This window comes from Mchenga conophoros, linkage group LG18 (genome assembly GCF_057382185.1).
Source record: "Mchenga conophoros isolate Kocher_MC1m ecotype Shallow Benthic linkage group LG18, M_conophoros_male_GT1.1, whole genome shotgun sequence".
NCBI classification, from domain to species: domain Eukaryota; kingdom Metazoa; phylum Chordata; class Actinopteri; order Cichliformes; family Cichlidae; genus Mchenga; species Mchenga conophoros.
The window spans coordinates 17,139,912-17,156,536 of NC_140543.1; the positions used below are offsets into that span (position 1 = coordinate 17,139,912).

General features: G+C 38.5%; 1 protein-coding gene across 5 annotated transcripts in view; it reads left to right on the plus strand.

Annotated features, from left to right (window-relative positions):
* Positions 1-6,909: 6,909 nt before the first annotated feature.
* st18 (ST18 C2H2C-type zinc finger transcription factor) overlaps positions 6,910-16,625 on the plus strand; it is a 41,281-nt gene continuing 31,565 nt past the window's right edge. For 4 of the 5 annotated variants that reach the window (XM_085256046.1, XM_085256048.1, XM_085256047.1 and 1 more), the window contains exons 1-2: positions 6,910-7,043; positions 8,062-8,236. In XM_085256046.1, coding sequence (XP_085112172.1) covers positions 6,990-7,043; positions 8,062-8,236 — 229 coding nt within the window. In that variant the 5' untranslated portion in view covers positions 6,910-6,989. Of the gene's footprint in view, positions 7,044-8,061; positions 8,237-15,811; positions 16,064-16,625 lie in introns of those variants that run through there. The other variant, XM_085256050.1, reaches the window with a different exon arrangement.

Sequence of the window (16,625 nt, forward strand, 5' to 3'; positions counted from 1 at the left end):
AGACTTCAAAAAGGCTTCAAATCGGGGCCCAAGAACGATGCGGCCCTCATGGAGAAGGAAGCCCACCAACATCACTTTCCCAGTTCACAGCGGGGAGCATAGCAGCTCTCCGCCGAGCACTCTCTACCATGTGGGTCTAGGGGTGTTTTAACAATGTTTAGCTCTATTTTCTCCATTTAGCATAAGCCTGTTGTCACATTTGGATGGCTCCTTCATAAATTGATGGTGTGATTCCTACAATTTCGGGACAGGCCTGAATGACAAAATATGCAACACAACATTCGATACCGAGGTGCCTGGCAAGCACCAACCATGTGCACTGGACAGGCTCTTAGTGTAAATGTTTACAACCCCCCACTGAGCTCAGTGCTGCTGGGAGTCACTCTCATCAGGCTGAATGGGATTTAACACTGCCATGTGTAGTCTCAAGCTAGTCTAGTCTCAAGACTTTTTTTCGTAACATTTTTGAGTTCTTATCTTTAGTAATGAATGTGAAATTTGGCTGCATGCTTAGTAAGTCATAGTGTAGTGTCTGTATTTAAATGTCACCAGTTTAATTTATTTATATCTTTAACACGCACACACATACATAATGAGCTTTAATGAAATGACAATTAGCAAAAATTATGTAGACTACATCTGATATATATATATATATATATATATATATATATATATATATATATATATATACACGTATGTGTGTATATATGATCAACCAGGTCATTTAAATTTAATTTGATTGAATATGAAAATCTGATTTCATAATAAAAGGATTTAAATAGAAATTACTGTAGTCTGAGTTAATCAGGTAGTTCCTTCTGCAGTTTGGACAGTTACACTTTAAAAACCAATTTTAATCGAGAGGTATAACAATGAGAAAAAAATTTCTTCCAACTTGCACTTGGTTATTTAAGAAAAATAAAATTGCAAGACTTGATATTTCTTTCACATCTTTGTTAGTAAACACTGAAACTAGGTTACTGTATACGGAACATTGTAAAGAACACTAGGAAAACAGTCCCCTTGCAAAACATTAGGAACAGGCTATAGCTTTTCATGCACAGGCTGAAATTGTATTTCATTTATAACTAGCATGAAAAAGTAAAAAACTTGTTAATATTCTGAAGCACTCGGAAGATTCATTACAAATATACTCAGGTAATTGTGTAAGGACAGGTATATTAATGCAGCGCTCTAATGCCATCAGCTAAAAGTCAAAGACACATTATAAATGCCTTTGTTTGCATGTCAACATATGCCAGAGGCACTAAATGAAGGTTTAGATGAGTAAATGTGAAATATCAAAATGATGTCAAAGACGACTCACAAATAATGTCTTACAGTCTGAGATCTTGCGCTTTGTTGCTGATATATTCTGTATTTGAAGATAATACACAAGTTGTATTTGATTTTCCAATATCTCTGACACTATACTAGATAGATGGTGCTGCAAATAAACAAGCATTATTTGTAGAGTAAATATATGCATGAACTTCAAATGATGGATAAATGAAAATAAATAGGAAAGCCTTAACGTAACATTTATATTTTAGAAATCTAAATGGAGCGAGTGTGTTGAAGAAGAGCCAAGAGGCATTAAGGCTGAAACTGCAAACCAAGGAGTAAATCGACTTAATGCCATCACATTTCCACCCTATTCATGCCTAAGAAAAGGGTTAGGGAAAGAGATTAGGTTATATATCTGCTGTCAGGGACTGAAGAGACCAAGTAGAGAACTTCACCTAAACAGAATGATGATCAAACAGACATGCTTTAACAGACATGCTTCATAATCTCATCCGTTATTGTCCTCTCTCTGCCTTGACTACAGGTTCAGTAGAAAATCTTAGACAGGGGCAGATTAAATGTGTGATGAAATGTCTGAGAAATATGTGAGTATGTGAGAATATAAGGATGGTTGATTTTCTACCCACATGACGAACATAATCACTATTAGTAACACATATCTACATAAATATGATAATTCAAAATTTAAACACATTTATTGGGTTCATATTGGAAATCATAACCATCTGATGGCATAGTTTTATGGATAATTACCGTTATAGAGATAATGCAGCATGTGAAAGAAAAGCTTTGAGGCTTCTCCACTCACTGGGAGGAGAGTGCGTAGGTTTAGTTGTGCATCGGAGCTGTACCCAAAAGGCAAATATGTGGAAAGTTTGGTGACAAGCATCCAGGCGTGTGGTTAACAAGATTGCATCTGGTGAGCAGAAAGTGTAGGATATAGCTTAACTATGTATTTAAAAGGCAAATTATTTTCACATTAAGTTCAATGCCATCAGTAATCCTTCCAAATATAGATAGAACTATTTCATTTTCAGTAGAAAATAATTATTCAAATACCCTATAGTGCAAATCCCTTTAATTTAGTGCATGACACAGTTTTTGATTTCCTACCACAGAACAAAAACGGAGAAGAATCCAGTAAACATTAAAATCTGTTGTCTTATTTTGGTAATCTGGCTGCTTACTGACAAGTAAATAATCAATACAAATAGTTCCGAAGTGTCTGAAAATAGACAGGCGATTTAAACTGTAACTAACAGCCATGCATTTTCCAGCTGCAGTGCAGTGTTGAGGAAATGACACCAGCTTTGATGGGCTGTATAGCTTTTGAGATGAGCCTCTTTATGCCGCTTGCAGTTCCATTATGGCTTTGTTCGAAAGCTTGTTTACCTGCTGATAACATACACTGGTGGATTCAGGAGCACCGATCCAAAATCTGCTGCCAAAGTCACTCAAGTCTCATTGTACTGCAGGAGGGGAAGAATGAAATGTTTATGTGGAGGGGAATGCAAATGCTAAATGTGAAATCAAACTATGGGACCAATAAGGGATCAGAATAACTTTGCCAGGTTTTATTTTTAGCCCAGTTGCAATGCTAGCTTTGTGGAACACTCTTCACTTTAGCCTCTGTGCATCTGTGTGCTTAGGTTTTGCTCAGTGCAAAACTGCTGCTCTAATTTTACAAATAAATTAACTGTAAGTTGTTGTTGTTGTTTTTTTTTTAAAAAGGGGAGGTTAATCTGCTTCCATCACACGACACATGACTCTGATTTAACTGAAATATCCTACCTGACTAAAGACAGCCTGAATATGTTGTTGTTTGTCTGTGATAAGGCTTAATATCAAACAGCCAGCAGATCAAAAACGGTTCATCGAATCTCATCGTTGTACATCACTTGAATATTTTTGGATTTCACTGTTAGAAAAGCTACGGTCTTGGGTCAAAGGAATAGCCCCTTGGTTTGCATATTAAAGAGGATTTACTAGACCTCTGTTAGCCATGCATCCCCATGCAGGCCAGTCTCCAGGGGGCCAGCAGGGCCCCACAGACGGGCAACTAGGGGGCCAGGTGACCCTGTCTCTGAGGTTAGCAGGAAACACTAAAGAGGGATGGGCAGGGAGCTGAGGAGCCACTGAGTGCGAGTGTGCAAGGCTGGTGATGGCAGCTGTCAATGGTTTGGAAGGAGAAGCAGACAGATTGTGCGTTCTGTTGGTGCAGCCAGTTCGCCACCTGGCAGGCTTTTCCTTGTTAGAACTTCTTGCTGTTTCTGTTCTCATCAGAGAAATGTTTTTCCTCTTATCCTCTGTGTTCATGGGAAGTTAAATTTGTCAGAATGTTTAAAGATGTTTAATGAAAAGCAATTGTTTAAAGTATGCTCTGTGCATTGTACAGAATGGCTGCCGCTCATGTTTGCGATGAAATGCAGTCAGGAAGCCCGATTTATTAATGTAAACCTTCCATTTTTGTGATAAACTGTATTTTTTTAAAGAAATTAAATTACGGATGAAGAGAATGTATGTATGAACGCAGTATGCCTTCTCGGGGTTGACCTTAGCTGTATTATTTGAGTGTTCTTTAAGAAAAGAAGGTGTAGGATTTGCTTAGAAAAAAATAATCTGTAACTTTCAAATCCCATCATAGCCATAAATACTGCACCATGATGCTCAGTTGTTATGAAAAAATGCAAGCAGAAACCATGAAAAGCTTAAAAGTACATTTAAAAATCAAATTTGGCAGTGAGTCCTTGTTCCAACAGGATTAAAAAAAAAGTCTTTCATTTGATATAAATATATGCAAAGAGAGTGGTGTGGTGATCTGGGTGCCAGAGGTGGCGCTTTACTCTGGATATTCTGGCTTGGGCCGGTAAGGGACATAAATTAACATGAATTAACACATGCATGCAATAAGAAAATAATTAATTCAAGTTATCAGTCACCTCTTCCATTCCAGGAATCTGATTGACAAGATAAAGTAATGTGCAAACTGCTTTTCAAAGCTAACAGCCTGGAGCACCCCTCCTATTAGTTAGTCATTCCCTCAGTATCACACCCGGAATCTGTCATTTCACAATTTTCTCCTATAATGCATATGTGCCGCTCTCACCACTCCACTACAGCAACTGCCATCTAACAAGTTGACACAGAGAATGATACAATTCACGTCCAGTATTCAGTTCCATATACAGCAAGCATCTGAGGCAGACGGGTCAAGAATATGGTACATTCTGTTCTCTCTCAAAATTGCTTTTCCAGGACTCTAGAGAAGGTAGATAAAGCTCCCGTGATATCCTCCAGACACCTAAGGGAAGTTTTTAGGGTTAAAAAGTCTCGTCAGGTGTAAAAATAGGTTGTAGCGATGAAATTATGGGATATTTCGTCTTAAAAGACTCGTGCCTGCATAATTTTCATAGAACGTGATTCTTGGTAGGCATTTAAGTGTCTATATACACTCTATAAAAACAGCAATCCTCCTAAGAATTGTTAACTCAAACTCACAAAGCACATAAAACAATCACACAACAAATCTAAAATGCATACATCCTTTATATATAATTCACAGTAATAGCTTTATTTTTAAAATTATTCAAGAAACATGTTTAAAATGTGGCATTTTAGTGTTTTCAAATACCAGATTATTGCAAACACATTTTGCACAGCAAAAAAAAATAGTTTTGTACCAGGGGTCCCGGTGCTACAGCAAGTATAATACCATTTCCAAGAAGTTGAAATTCTGTTTAAAATGTGGATAAAAATACCAAGTCCGATGTTTATCAAATCATTTAAACCTTTTATTTTATTAATAATTGTACAAAGACAGCAGAAAGTACACCATAAGAGTACTAAGACAAACCCTTAAAAAAGAGAGCATGAACAGGGGCATGTTTACTGCTGGGTTGCATCATCTCTCCTTTTAACAACACTGTGTTTGGCAAATGAGGAGACCAACTGCTGTAGTCTTTAAAGCAAATGTTTTCCTGTACTTGCAGTATTTCAGCAGCTCAACAGTTCAGGACTTTCAGTGTTATATTTTTCATTTTATAATGTTTCTTTCAGTGAGGGACAGATCTTGAGTGCAGGTGAGCTAGCCTGAATAAATTACCACAGCGTCATGTTTTGTACAGGGTTAGATGGACATTGTTTTGCTGATATTAGCAAGGCCTTCCCTGAAAAAGACGTACGGCATTAATGGTGCCTTCACATGTGCGAGTTAACCCACGTACATGTTGTTTATATGTTTGTTTGTTTTTTTGTAGATGTTGGACTTTCTGACTAACTTGTATTTGTGGATGCGGGGACTAAGTGTGCTTTCTGTTTTCAGTGTTTTTGAGCTCTTGACTGATCTCTACTACAGAATAATGTCCATTTTTAAAGCAGCTATCTCAGGGCTCAAAGATCAGTGACCCTCAAAAATTATTTTTAAATTGAACTATCTGCTGAAATAGCTGTAGCTCACCATGTGAAGTACAGAAAAACCCATGCTCTCTAGAATGTGTTTTTTAATACTCCATGTCGGAGTATTAAAAAACCTAATTAACCCGGGTGCTTTTTGTTTAACTTTTCCAGCGTTGTCCTTATGCCTGCCAGCTTCTAACTTCACTAAAATTGCTGTCTTTGCACTATTTCTAATATTAATAATAATAATACAGGGTGTCAGTGATATGCATACAATTATATTCTACTTTTATTTATAGTTTATACAGCATTCCACAGAACATGTAGGCTACATGTTACAGACACGTTACAGTAGGTTACATGATACAGAAAAGTCCAGGGTTGTTCATCTTTGTGTAGATATAATGCTTTTCTCAGCCCCTCGTCAGAAAAAGCGTATCAGTTTCAGCACAGGCCATTTAAAACATCCTTATCCCTTAACTTGTTGTCTGTTACCTTCCAAACATACTTTTGATAGTACATCAGTTACCCAAGCATCTCAGTCTGTGAACGTTGCCTGCTGTGCTGGCTAGTTTAACTTGGTGTTTAAGTGCCCCCTACCTAGTTGCTTTATTCATGCTACCAGCAATTAAAAATGTTTTAAGCCTTGCTTCATTTTTCTCAATTTTTATTCAACCAGTCTAGTTACCCTGGTAAGAGCGCTGCTTAAAAGAGCTCTGGTGAAATTTGTCTGCTCACAAATAGTAAGTCTGAATAAGTCGAATAGCATCAGAATTTCTGTTCACCCACAATTTGCGAGTTTTTAGCTTTGCAACATGTTTTATTTTTTAATGTCAATCATATTATATTCTTTAAAGAATATAATCTTAAAATCAAATTTTTTACCAGACAGTTTTTTGCTTTTTAAATTTGTCAGCAGTCTGAGGGCAATGAGGTAGAGCAAGCTATAAACCAAAAAGCCTGGTTGTCCAATTTTGGGTGACAGAAAAAAAAAGTCTCCAAAGGACGATAGTGCGCACAAAAGTTGTTCTGTTGGCTGTGAGTGTGGTGTCAGCCGGTCCCAGTCCCTGTGGCCCTCACCGTGCACTGTGCAGGCCTGATGGGAAACTGACTGCAGCACAGGACATGGCCTCGTTTGTTCACGGTCCCCCCTCTCTGAAAAGAGTTATGCTGTCTGTTTTGAATGGACAGCGTTTTTCTTTGTGTGCTCGATCAAAACACAGGGCAAAGTTAGTCAGCAAGTTGCATAGCTTCTGCATTCTGATTCTTCAAGCCTCTTTTGTATGAAGTTTAGCACAATGTTTTACACTGTGTTTGACCTGAATGGCATGCTGAAGGTAGGAACATTTTTTAAAAACTATCAAATAGAAAGGAGTAGAAAGTCATTTTCGTATGCAGTTTATTTTCTCACTCATTTCTCTGTGATAGAACAAAGTAAGTAACACGATCATATGGGGTTAAAAAAGCTCTGCTGTAATACAGGAAATGACAGAGTGCAGTGTTGCTGAAATATTTATATGCTTTTATCTGATCTATTTCCTAACCACAAGGTATTTGCCTGTGAATCCCTGGCACTTTTGATATTACCTGAAGGCAAATGGTATATAGATTTATACAAGTTATTTACAACAACAGCCAAGCCATTCCTCTGGAAACTAGGCTGCAGATCAAAGGATTGTTTTGATCTCTACTTAGCATATTTGTTTAACCTAGCCAGTGATTCTGAAAAGTGCACAAGCTTTTCGGTGATATGCAGAGCACCCTTTATCCGTCTTTTTCTTCTGTTAGCTCTGGATTTAAGTACTTTCTGTATTTAGGAGACAACTGGATTTGCCAGCTTTTGAAATTTAGTTGCCCACTGCTAGCAGTCTTGGCACTCAGAAATAGATAACTAGGTATGTTCCACTGCTAATCCTGATCGGCCTTGTAATAGTATTTGTGGACTGTACAGCACTCAATTAGGGCATAATGTGCTATTTTTATTTCCTTTAAGTTGGATTAAATATGAAAACATGTTTGTTTGGTTTTTTTTTTCAGCTTCCATCTACTGTTTACTGTGTGGGTACTTTGCAAAGTATTGTTTTATACTGTTTCAATCAGTACGACTCTCTCCACACAGGATTGCAAAATGTCAGGAGAAAAACAATGTCCAAGCGCTCTCTCTACAAAAGATGCCAGGGCAATCAGGAAATTTTCTGGAATGCTTAAGAGAATGCATATGCACACAATGCCCTAATTCTCTCTTACTTTGGGTTTGGAAAAGATGAGCCCAGGTTTATTGAGAGCCAAAAAAGGGGGCAGATGGCTCACAAGAGGGATAAACCTGGGAAGTCATGCTGTAAATGTGTTTTACAGAAAACAATGAAAGGAGCGGACAAAGCGATTGTGGCAAAGTCCTTTGGAAAATGGAAAAGCAGCTCTCTAAGGTCCAGGACCATGGAGAAGCCGGATGAGCCGTCCGAGGAGAGTAAGGAGAAGAGCCTTTCCAACTGCACCTGTGAAGCCCCCCAACTCGGCAAGAAACCAGTTGGTAAAAGTACACTATTTTCTTATTTCTAGTCTATTCATACTAATGTGTCTATCCACTTGTTTTTCTTGTGGCAATTTTAATTATTACTGCAGTGACTTGGGTTTTTTTGTGTGTGTGTTTTTTTTTTCATTTGACTCTCTGGCCTGCCATATCCGGTGAACAAACAAACCACATTGTTGGGCAAGAGAATTCCTTTTGAGGGAAAGTGTGTCTCCGATGATACAGTGTTGCCAGAAAAAGACAAAGCAAAAAATAGCAAACACAAAAACAGTCACAGGTGCATGGGAAAAAGAGAGAACCGAGTGAATGGTCACTGCGGTCCCCAGGAGGTCTTTCAGTGTTAGCCAGTGCGGTGGGTGGACTTCTGACAAGGACGCTGGTTAGCAGCCAGGTGGAGTGTGTAACTGAGAATGCTCCTGTTTATTCTTTTCACATGCTAATGCAGCTCCTGTGTGACTTTAATGCGGCAAAACTTTTTCTTGGAGTTAACATTTTTGTTGTTTCAATACCTGCTCTTGTATCACAGCAGTGGACCGATTCAAAAGCTCCACACTCTTTTATAAAGGATTGGGACTGTGCCAGGGAGAGAGATACATTAAGTATGGGCTACATGGGGGGGGGGGGGAAATACACTGGTTGAATATTTTCAATGCAAACAGGTACCGACATTTTACTTTAAAATAGGCAGTCATTATTTGTGTTAAAATTATAAACATGGACAATATTTTCAAGTTAAAGTGTCTAAATGGACAGCAGAAAGTGTCCATATGGGCTCTTTTGGTTTCGCTTATCTTGATTGCAGCATATTATCTCCCATACACTGAGTGTTTACATGCAGTATTATGGAGTTTCATCTACCCAAAAAATAAAAAATAGATACCAGCTTTCCAAAACTCTGTAATGAAGGACTGCATGAGGACCCACGTTTTGAGCAAATGCACCCCTATGTGGTCAAACTAAGAATTTGAAAGAAACACACAGGCCGTGCAGGCATTACCAAGCTTTTGTAGCCATGATATCTAACGTGCTCTATCAGTATTGCTCTAAATATTCAAAATCACATCTTAAGCTTTTATTAGTGCTTTATTAGTATACAGCCAACACAATATCTAATTGAGGAGCACAAAAAAGCAATATGGCTTCACACTATGGGTCTTTCCATACCTTGTAGTGTACAATCTGTAAATAGCTTCAAAGGCACTGCATCTGCCATCTGCACTTCTAGGAACTCTTCTGCATAACCATTAAAACAAGCTGTCTCAGAGGACATCATTCGTATTTCAGCCTCAACCCTGAATTACAGTGTGTTCATTATAATTATAAGGGAGGAGTGTTGCCAGGCTAGCCTGCAGAATGCCAGGTGCACACTTCCATAATCTACCATTTTAAACAACTCGGAGCATTAACAACAGTATCTACATGCTATTCAGCCATTAGTTCTCTTTGGCTTTCATGCTCAAACTCACATCATGCATCTGAGCATTTTGTATTCTGCAACAGACATACGAGCAGAAGAAAGTGCAATACTTTGTAGTGTTCCATTTTTCCTAAGCCTGCTTAGGTTATGTGACTGAGCCATGCCGCTGTGTGAAATTTTATCCCGATACTGGCACTGTATCCTTGTGAGGGAGTCTTGTAAAATAGGTTTACTTAGCGCCTTTGCTGGCATTTTCCGAAGATAGCAAATGCACACACACTGTCCGTGATCGGATTAACTCTTCAACAAAATGATGTAACTCTTTGTCTTTCTTGTGTGGCATAGGTTTCTGTGCTTAAGTTTAGTGGTCATCCGGTAGAGAATAGAAACACTTGAAATCCAGTCACAGCATTATAATCCATATATTATATATATAATAGATGACAGCCTTGGTTAATCATTCTTTGTCAGCCAAATGTGATATGTCACTGCCCAGAGTGAGTCATTCACCAAAAAAAGAAGAAGAAAAAAATATCCCTAGATTTTTTTCAGATACTGCCTCAAACCGCACAGCCACAATCCTTAATTAAAAGCAAATTCTAATTTGTAAAGCATTTATATTTGAACTTTGCCTGGTGTTCCTCTGTCATGTTGAGGCACAGGATTTAAATTTCATGTGATAAGTGTGAACGATTTTTTAAGCCTCCAATACAGTAAAAAGTATGCGATGCCAAGTACACGGAGAACATGAATTTGCACCTGAGGACATATAGCTTTACATCCGGAGTCGCAAGGTGTGTCAAGACAAAATGTTAATTGCACAATTTATGAGAGAAATCAGTTGAAATATCTCCACGGATCCCATTTATTTACATTTTAATTACTACTATTACTTATTCTTATTTTTTGGATGTGACCATAGCAAGCCCAATTCCTCCCCTACACTAGAAAGAAGCAGAATGACTGTTTTCCACTGGAGGTTTAGATGCTTGTTTATCACTTTTAAATACCATCATCTTTGCTGAAATCCCCTCTCAAAAGAACCTTTCACTTGCTGGAATAAATTCAAATTAAAATTTAAATCCCTCTTTGCATTTCTTCAGCCTTTTTTAAAATAGCTGCCTCCTTTTAGAAAGCTGTTTATGTAGTGATCTGTTCATAATCCAGTTTGTTTCTCAACAGCGAAAAACACAGAAATCGTATTATCACTATCTTGGAGAGATGATGCGAGAAATCAGGAAGTATAAATGTCTGGATCTGTGGAAGTTTTCAAAGTTGTAAAGCTGAAGAATATGGCAAAAGCCTTTAAATAAAGTAGTCAGTAACACTCCAATTTGACTTGTAAATATGCTGCAAGTAAATTGTGCCGCAATATCTCAAACATATTTCCCCAACCTTTAGCAAAGCTAATATAAGTGTGCTCATTCAGTGAATACAAAATGTTTTAGCATGTTTCAGACAACAGATGAACAACATTTCTCTTACAACTTAGATAGATTTGATATCAGAAATCTTGATATGTGTTACAAACAGCTACTGAAGAGAGAACTGGGGGATTAACCCCTGGCACTGTAGCTGACAAGTCATGCAGATCTCTGTAAACAGCTCTTTCTAATCTTAGGAAGTGCTCACCTTCCAGTATACCGAGAAAAACAATATCTAATCAAAAATGTAACAAATATAAACAGAAACAGCAGACATTTACATGCAATGCCTTTTGATAACAATCCATTTCAGATGTAAAATGACGCAGAAGAGGCCATAGGGAAATTTAATTTGCTCAAGCTAGATTGGATTTATTGTTTGGAAACAAATTATAATTGTGTCTCCAGAAAGTTAACCAAGATCTAAACAAAAGGAAATCAATGACCCACCCCCATTAATCACTCAAAGCCAGCTACTTGTGCTGTAGAAACTTACTTCATAATCAATTTCTTTGTTTTGCTCAAAGGGCATTTGCATTTTCGTTCATGTCAGCAAGCTTCCTGTATCTGGCGCAATCAAAAATTGCAAGCCATCCACATTAATGGAGTTTTTTTTTCTATTTATTCAAGTGCATATCTCTGAATACTCAAGATGATTTTAGCTTATTATGCAAACAGCCCTGCAAATATTTTGTTGAGTGATAAAGTAAACTTTTCTGATACCTAATTTTTCCAGTGTCATGGAAAAAAATCTTTTATTTTAGTAGCCTACATACATCTGACACATTTTTCCTTTAGTTTTAATGACCAACAATCTCTAATGAATATCTTATCCTTAGGATCTTGCTACGGAGCACCTCTAGGACTTCTGAGACCAGACACAAATGCCTCTTGTTAGTTGTGTCTAGACATACTATTACAGCCACCAAGGTCATTATCAAAGCATGCATTATACACACCTGTTACCATTGTGTAGATGCTCGTTTTTGGCTGAACATCCAAGCTCCTATCTCGCCATTTATAGGCGTGTCTGCTTCATTGTCTGCCTGCCTGAGTGAAAAAGATGGGCACTCATATCTGGACCTAACCTCTCAATGACACAACAAAGTGAGTCTACAGGCCTTTGAAAAAGAAGACATCGACTGACCAATCAAGTGCTGATTTATTAAATGTAACCAATCAGACACTCTCAGTTTAGGCTGGTAAATGTAAGAACCAGTTGTGATTGTTGCCACTGATACTTATAGATGTAAATATATTTAAACCAAACTCTTATTTTGTTATTATTTTGTTTCTATGACTGCACTTTATAGATGTGAAAATAATGTTTGCTTGATTACCTGCCCCGTTTTGTAAAATCTGATCAACATGGGAAAAAGAGAAAGAGGACAAACAATCGCTGACTAATGAGGCTTTTCACTGAAATTGCTAAATACATTATATAGATAATTGTGGACTCTTTGTGTTCTCACTTTTACATTGTTTGGGCTTAAGCTTACAATGGTAAAACGTCTTGGTAAATAGCAAATTGTGAGCTATGCCATATAAAACATAAAATAAAATGGAATCAATTAGAATTGTGATGCAGTCTTAACAATCACCGTGGTTTCTGGATTTTATGATCCCGTGTGCAGCTTTTCTGCCATACAAACCTTAAAGTTTGGCTCTTTGGTTAATTCATCAGTCAGATAAATGCAAAGCTAATAATAAAAGCTCCTTTTCATTTTGAATGTACTGGATGTATGGATGCTAATGCCACTGTAATTATGTTAAACAACATTTCTTCCTATGTAGTTTCAGTAAACATTTGCAAGTGACATACAAGCTCACCTATAACCCTTTTCACCTCAAAAGTTTGGTCACCTGTTTCTTTTTTAAAAAACAGAAATTTGGCTACAGAGTAATTTGTATTAGTTCATTAAAAAGAGTATTTCACACCCTACTAGAGGAGGATTTATCAAGTTTGGAGAAACTTTTTCAAACTCAAATATAACCGTGGCCCTACAGTAGCTCCAAAGGCATTGGTTCAATGAAGAGATAAATAAAACCAACCTACATTTGTTCACAAAACATTCCAAATGTTATTGAAGTCTCTTCAAAGGACACTGAATAAACATATTGTAAGGTTGCCCACGGTCACACATAAATCGCCCAAAAGGGGATTGCTGGGAAGTAATCTAATCATTTCCTTTAACTGAGACACACTGACATGCAGTGTAGATAATGATCCCCATGAAAAATGCACTGTATTTTCAAAAGAATATTCCCTGTCTGTTGACATTAACATAAAGATAGTTCTACATCCTGGAGCCATATCAACAACATGTACTTATGTTTGGTTACCCATATTTGCATATGCAAATAATTTATTTAAAATTTAATTCAGTCCTTTTATGTGACTTTGTGGCGATGAACAAGCGGCATCAAGTGGTTGCACAATGAGGGTTCAGTACCACCAAGAAATACCATTTGTGTCATTTTAGACCGAGCTTGAAGCATTACAGCCGAAATTAACCACAGTTCAATATAGATTTCTACGTGTCTATCACATTCAATGGGACAGTGAATATGCATTGTTGTTTGGCTGTACGGGCTGCCACGCAAAATTAGTCGTGTTGCTTTGTTGAAATTACAGGGCGGGGTGTTGAGTGAGGGGGTTTGTTGAAGTTATACCGCTGACATTTTGATCCTGCAGTACATTAGAAGAATTCAGTTAAACATATTTGTGTAGGTTTCACAGGAGGAAGGTATAGTGCTCAAAACAACAGGGTGCTGTGACACTTCACTTTGCTTACATAATTTGCAGCAGAATGCAAAAAGCTTTTAGACACAGATGTGACCCATTGTAATACCTTTCTAAATGCAATCAAACACTTTCTACAAATATGAGCAGGACTTTTTAAATGTGAACCCTTGTTTGACATGTAATTTTGTCCAACCCACTCCTCTTTCATTTCTCCATCAGCTCTCTCCAGTTATGCCCACATTTTCAGTTGATGAAATAGCTTGACAAAACACTAGTTTATGTTGCATGTTGCCTCTGAATGAGTTCTCTCTTTTTCGAGATCCGAACAGATGTTATGGGCAAAAGAAAATGTTACATTTTCGTAAATGGTGTTGTTGCGCGGTCTTCAATATGCTCTCACAATTTGCCGGGACTGCTTAACACGAGTTGATTGTTTTTGTGTTTTCTTCAAACAAAGCTGATGTCTGGTCGTGGACATGAAATAATCATCCCTTAGAACAAGCTTGCCATGGCCTCACAGTGAGATTGTCTACATCAGGAATGAGAGAACATGCCATGTGATGAGATGCTTACATAGATGATCCTTTACTTTCATATATTTGTACGATTATCAGGTACAAATTGTGGAAAAAAGAGGGTAAAACAGAGCATGTCTGCTCTCTTTGTATGTCTCTTTCACAGTGTACCATGAATTGGCTCTTGAAGACAGTTAGAAATTAGACTTTCAAATGAGGCATTAAACAAGGTGATGATCAACTGCCAAACCTTAAGTAATGATATTCTCCATCCTCAAGTCCCCAGCCTTGCATAACCAAATGCACAAATCACAGGAAAAAGAACTGAAAATTCATTATTATTACATATTGTGTTCACACGTCAGTCCCTGGGGACTGGGGGGACATCACCATCAGATAAGCGTGTTTGGGTGGCCCCTACCATCAGCTGGGGAAGGGCTAGGCTTGGATCTTGAGGGGGGGCCCCCTCATGGGTATCACTTATTTTAAATCCTGAGCCTCACCAACCCACCCCCCTCTTTTGCCCCCCTCGCCCCAGGCTCCACCCAGAAGTGTGGTTGCCTTTGTCATTGTAATCTGGCCCTGTTTGCTAAATGCTTCCACTGTTTACTCTCTGCTATGGGGGCTTGTATGAACAGGAGTCAGCAGGATGCAGGGTGACATCACTTTGGCTGGGGGGTGGTGGTGGTGGTTTGAAAAGCTGCATTTGTGATTTCTCGGGGCCCCTTTCTTCTTTTATTCTTCCCTGTCTCTATCCAGGCCTGTCGAACGCATGAGCTAACTCAGGAGGCTAACATGGACTACAGGGAGGAATTACACCTAATTACTTGAATAACTGCTAGGCAGCAGCTTTCCGTAGTCACCAAAAATCATTTCCAGGTCTGTGCCTTTTAGTGATAGGCAGACTTCTGATGACAGAAAAACCTCAGACAAAGCTTTTACATTGAAATGGTCCAAGAGAAACGAAACAGGCTGACAGGTACAAACACTAAAAAGGAGGAGAATCAAATTAACAGACAAGGATTTCATATCATCTATTTTTGTTGTTGCCGTAGCGATAAAGTCGCAGACATTGAAACTGGTCTGTTCAGCCATTGTTATCATCCCTGGCCATCTGCTGCTGAGGAGTGACATTCCCTCTCATTTGCATGATGAGTGATGTATGAGGAGCTTGGGAGGGCATATGCCCTGGTCTTATGACAAACCAAGGGAAAGTTTTTTGTTTTTTTAAACACATAAAACGAGGATCAATATATGAATAAGTCTGGATGAAGGAGTTAAAAAAAAGAAAAAGGAATAAATCATCTGTGAGTGCACCGTGAGTGTATATGTGTCCACATGTGTGTTTGCCTGCATGTAGGCTGCATCCTCAGTAAGCGCACACAAATCTGTGGTGCCTGCGTGTGTGTCTGTGTGAGAGTACGCGCGCATGAGTAGAGCCCAGTGCGCGCATCTGCCTTCTTGTGTGCCTGTTTGTGTGTTTTGCGGATGTGGGAGTAGAGCGAGGAGGGGGGTTGGTGGCTGTTGATGTGCAAATGTGCATCATGTTGAAGGGCTGTGAATGGGGAGGTGTGACGTAAAAAGGGACCCGAACGCAGGTGCTTATCTCGAGGCTGTCAAAGGCACAGTATGTCATATTCCTGGGGACTACCTTTCAAAGCCACAGCACCAGCTAAGCTATCAAGAGACTGGGAGAAAATCAAACTTTTTGGATCACAGCACTAGGTTGGTGTCAAAGTTCTTTTTATTTAATATACTGTCAGTTTGGTCAGCATTTGTCATCAGTGATATGCTGTATCGCAAATGTGAACGACAAGGCTTTTAGCTCACGCTGTTAGATGCTGTCCTGTGCGATCCAAAGCAGCAGCTGAAACGCACAAGTGTTAGAAACTTATTTAGATTTACACTTAGATTTTTGAATTTTGATTTTTTTTACTCGGCTGCGGAACTCGCCTCGTCCAGAATTTGCATGACTATGTGAAAAAGAATTGTGCTGGCAGTTGTTTTTAACTGTGTCAGGGAGTGTTTGTTGTAGAAAATGTTGCACAGATGAACATGAACACTGCTTTCCTGATACAAATCAGTGTTCTTAAAATCTTTGCTGGAAAGCGAGCGCAGCTTCTGTCCAGGTTTCAGACAGTTTGAGAGGAGATTAAATGGCTCAAACTGCTTTTTGAGAGGCATGACCTATTTTTGATCATCCAGATAGCATGAGATACTGTCTACCTAGATTAAGTTCACAGCATTTGTGTAGAGTATAAGCTTGTCTTAGGAATAACACATGTTC